The sequence below is a fragment of the Plasmodium inui genome (genome assembly GCF_000524495.1).
Source record: "Plasmodium inui San Antonio 1 unplaced genomic scaffold supercont1.16, whole genome shotgun sequence".
In the NCBI taxonomy this organism is placed as follows: Eukaryota; Apicomplexa; class Aconoidasida; order Haemosporida; family Plasmodiidae; genus Plasmodium; species Plasmodium inui.
The window spans coordinates 280,180-282,910 of NW_008481850.1; the positions used below are offsets into that span (position 1 = coordinate 280,180).

General features: G+C 39.7%; 1 protein-coding gene across 1 annotated transcript in view; it reads left to right on the forward strand.

The window, feature by feature from the left end:
- Nucleotides 1-2,731, forward strand: part of C922_03665 (adenosinetriphosphatase) — a gene marked incomplete at both ends in the record, with an annotated part of 4,584 nt that continues 1,853 nt past the window's right edge. The window contains one exon of the mRNA XM_008819257.1: nt 1-2,572. Within this exon, the coding sequence (XP_008817479.1) occupies nt 1-2,572 (2,572 nt within the window). The remainder of the gene's footprint in view (nt 2,573-2,731) is intronic.

Here is a 2,731-nt window from a genome sequence, read left to right on the forward strand (position 1 = left end):
ATGAACATGTCAGGTAAAAACAGGGGGCAGCCAATTCAAAAGAAAAAAATTTTTAACAAAAACTATGGAAACAAAGTGAGGAAGAACAGGAAAGGAAACCAGGGCAGAAAGAATGATGGGAAGAACCAAGTCGACGAGAGAGCCCAGTTACAGAAAGATATCGATGAAAAGTTAGAAGCCCTTGTTGAGGAAAATAAAAGAAAACAATACGAAGAACAATGGAAAAGCCACTTTGACAAAGGCAAACACCCCAGTGATAGCCCCCCAAAGGGGGAAAATGGCAAAGATGAGAGCAAGACGACTGGACATGGCAACCACAATGGCGACAAAAAAAAAGAAAAAAATAAGGTTTATAACAATAACCTAACGATCATAGATAAAAATGTTCTAACAGAGCACGAATTTAGGGGATTGCCAATAAGTAAAAGGACCCTACGAGTGCTAAACGAAAACAACTTTGTGCAGATGACAAACATACAGGCAGTGTCTATCCCCATCGTTTTGCTAAATAAGCATATCTATGCGCAAGCACAAACGGGAACTGGAAAAACGCTATGTTTCTGTATCCCCCTGGTGGAAAAACTGTACAGAAATAGCATTGACAACTACAATAGAATTTTGGGAGGGCTGATAATTACCCCAACGAGGGAATTGGTGTTTCAAATTTTTGAAGTCCTAAATATGTTAAATAAATATCATAAGCTAAATATATGCTGCGCGATAGGCGGGAAGGATGAAGAGAGAGAGAAATCAATTTTTAGTTACGCAAACATTATTGTTTGCACAACGGGCAGATTACTGTACCACTTGGAAAACAACTACTACTGCAACTTGGACTACTTGAGCACCCTCGTGATTGACGAAATTGACAAATTAATTGATAGCAGTTTTTACGACAATTTGAAGAATATTTTGCTGTACAAGCCCAAGGAAAATTGCCAAATCTGTCTGTTCTCAGCCACGATTTGTAAATTTTTAAGCATCATATTGAGAACCTTCAACATTAGGGACTACGAATACGTGAGCATCAACGACAACGACAAATACATCGAGAGTAACAACGTGAAGCAGATCTACATCGAGTGCGACATTTATAGCAAGATCAACTATTTGTACACTTTCTTGTTTTCAAAAAAGAACAAAAAGATAATTGTTTTTTTCTCCACATGTAAGCAAGTTCGATTTATGTATGAAGTGTTTAGAAAAATCAAAGTTGGCGTAATGAAGTTTTTACAACTGCATGGGAAGCTAAAACAGACAAGCCGCTTAAATACGTACCATTTTTTTTCTAAAAAAAGAAACTTCGTCTGCTTATTCACCACTGATATCGCTTGTCGTGGTTTGGACTTTGCCTCTGTAGACTGGGTCATCCATTTTGATTTTCCAGAAAATGTGGAAACCTTCATTCACAGGTCAGGAAGAACCGGAAGATTCACCAACGTAGGCAACAGCCTCATCTTCCTAACCACACAAATTGATAACAAAAACATTTTCTTAAACGTGCTAAAAGAAAACAACATAGAAATTAAGGAAAAATTTATCAAAAAAAATAAGCTGTTTGACATTAACAATAAAATACACTCTCTAAATGCTGCCTTTGTCGATATAAAGTATTTGGCTAAGAAGGCCCTCATCATTTATCTGAGGCATTTATATATTGTCATGAAATTTAAGGACATAAAGAAGCTCAACCTTAATGAGCTGGCCTACTCATATGGGCTCATCGAATTTTCCCAATCCATGATGGAGGAGTTGAACATAGCTGACCACCAGAAGGTCGAAGTAAAGAAGAAGAGGTCCCGTTTTGAGAAGTTTATGGAAATACTAAAAAGGAAGAAGTTGAAGGGGGGCAGTGCACCCGTGGAGGGCGAGAGAACCCAAGGTGATGTCCCTTCACACGAAGCTGATTGTAGAGAAGGCATGGGGGACAACTCCCCACAAAATACCCCGCAGATACCAGATTCGGACGCAAAAGAGGAAGAAGATTTATTTATCCAAAAGGAGGCCCAAATTGAGGAGGACTCCCCAGTGATGTTACCAACCAAAAAGAGAAAGAAGAGAGTGAAGGTGGCCAAAACGCTAAGCAAAAGTGTGCTCTATGATGACAACGGAAATGAAATCAATGACGATGGGGTGAAGTTAAAAATTTTGGTGAACGAATTGAATGAGAACAGAAAAGGGGATGCGCAAGACACGGAATGCGAATACGATGGTGACGATGACGGTCAAGGCAAAGATCGATACCAAGGCGGTGACAAGAATTCTTGTGCTACCCCTGGTGGAAATACCTACATTCAGTTGCTGAGGGAAAAAATCCAAAGGGAAAACGAGAAAAGAAAAATGAGCAAGCTAAGATATGAAGACCCAAGTGAGCATGCGAATAACTCGGAGGAGTATTCAGCCGTCGCGACGGATTCACCCACCGATGAAAGTGATGAATCGGGAAGTTCCCAGAGTGACCAACTTTCAGGTGAAAAGTTGGAGGGAGGAAAAGATAACCATTCTGTGAAAAGGAAAAAGGCTTTGCTGAATAAGGGCAAACTGAAGGATACTACGGAGGAAATCGCAAATGGTAAAAAGATCGCTGCGTCTTATTTTTATTTTTCTTTTTTACACCTATCATGCAGGCACAGGTGTGCGCTCGCAAAATTTCGGAAATTTTGTCTTCCCCCCTCCCCGGCGTTGCATATTTAATGTTACCTTCTCACATATGAACGTTTTTTTTTTTTTT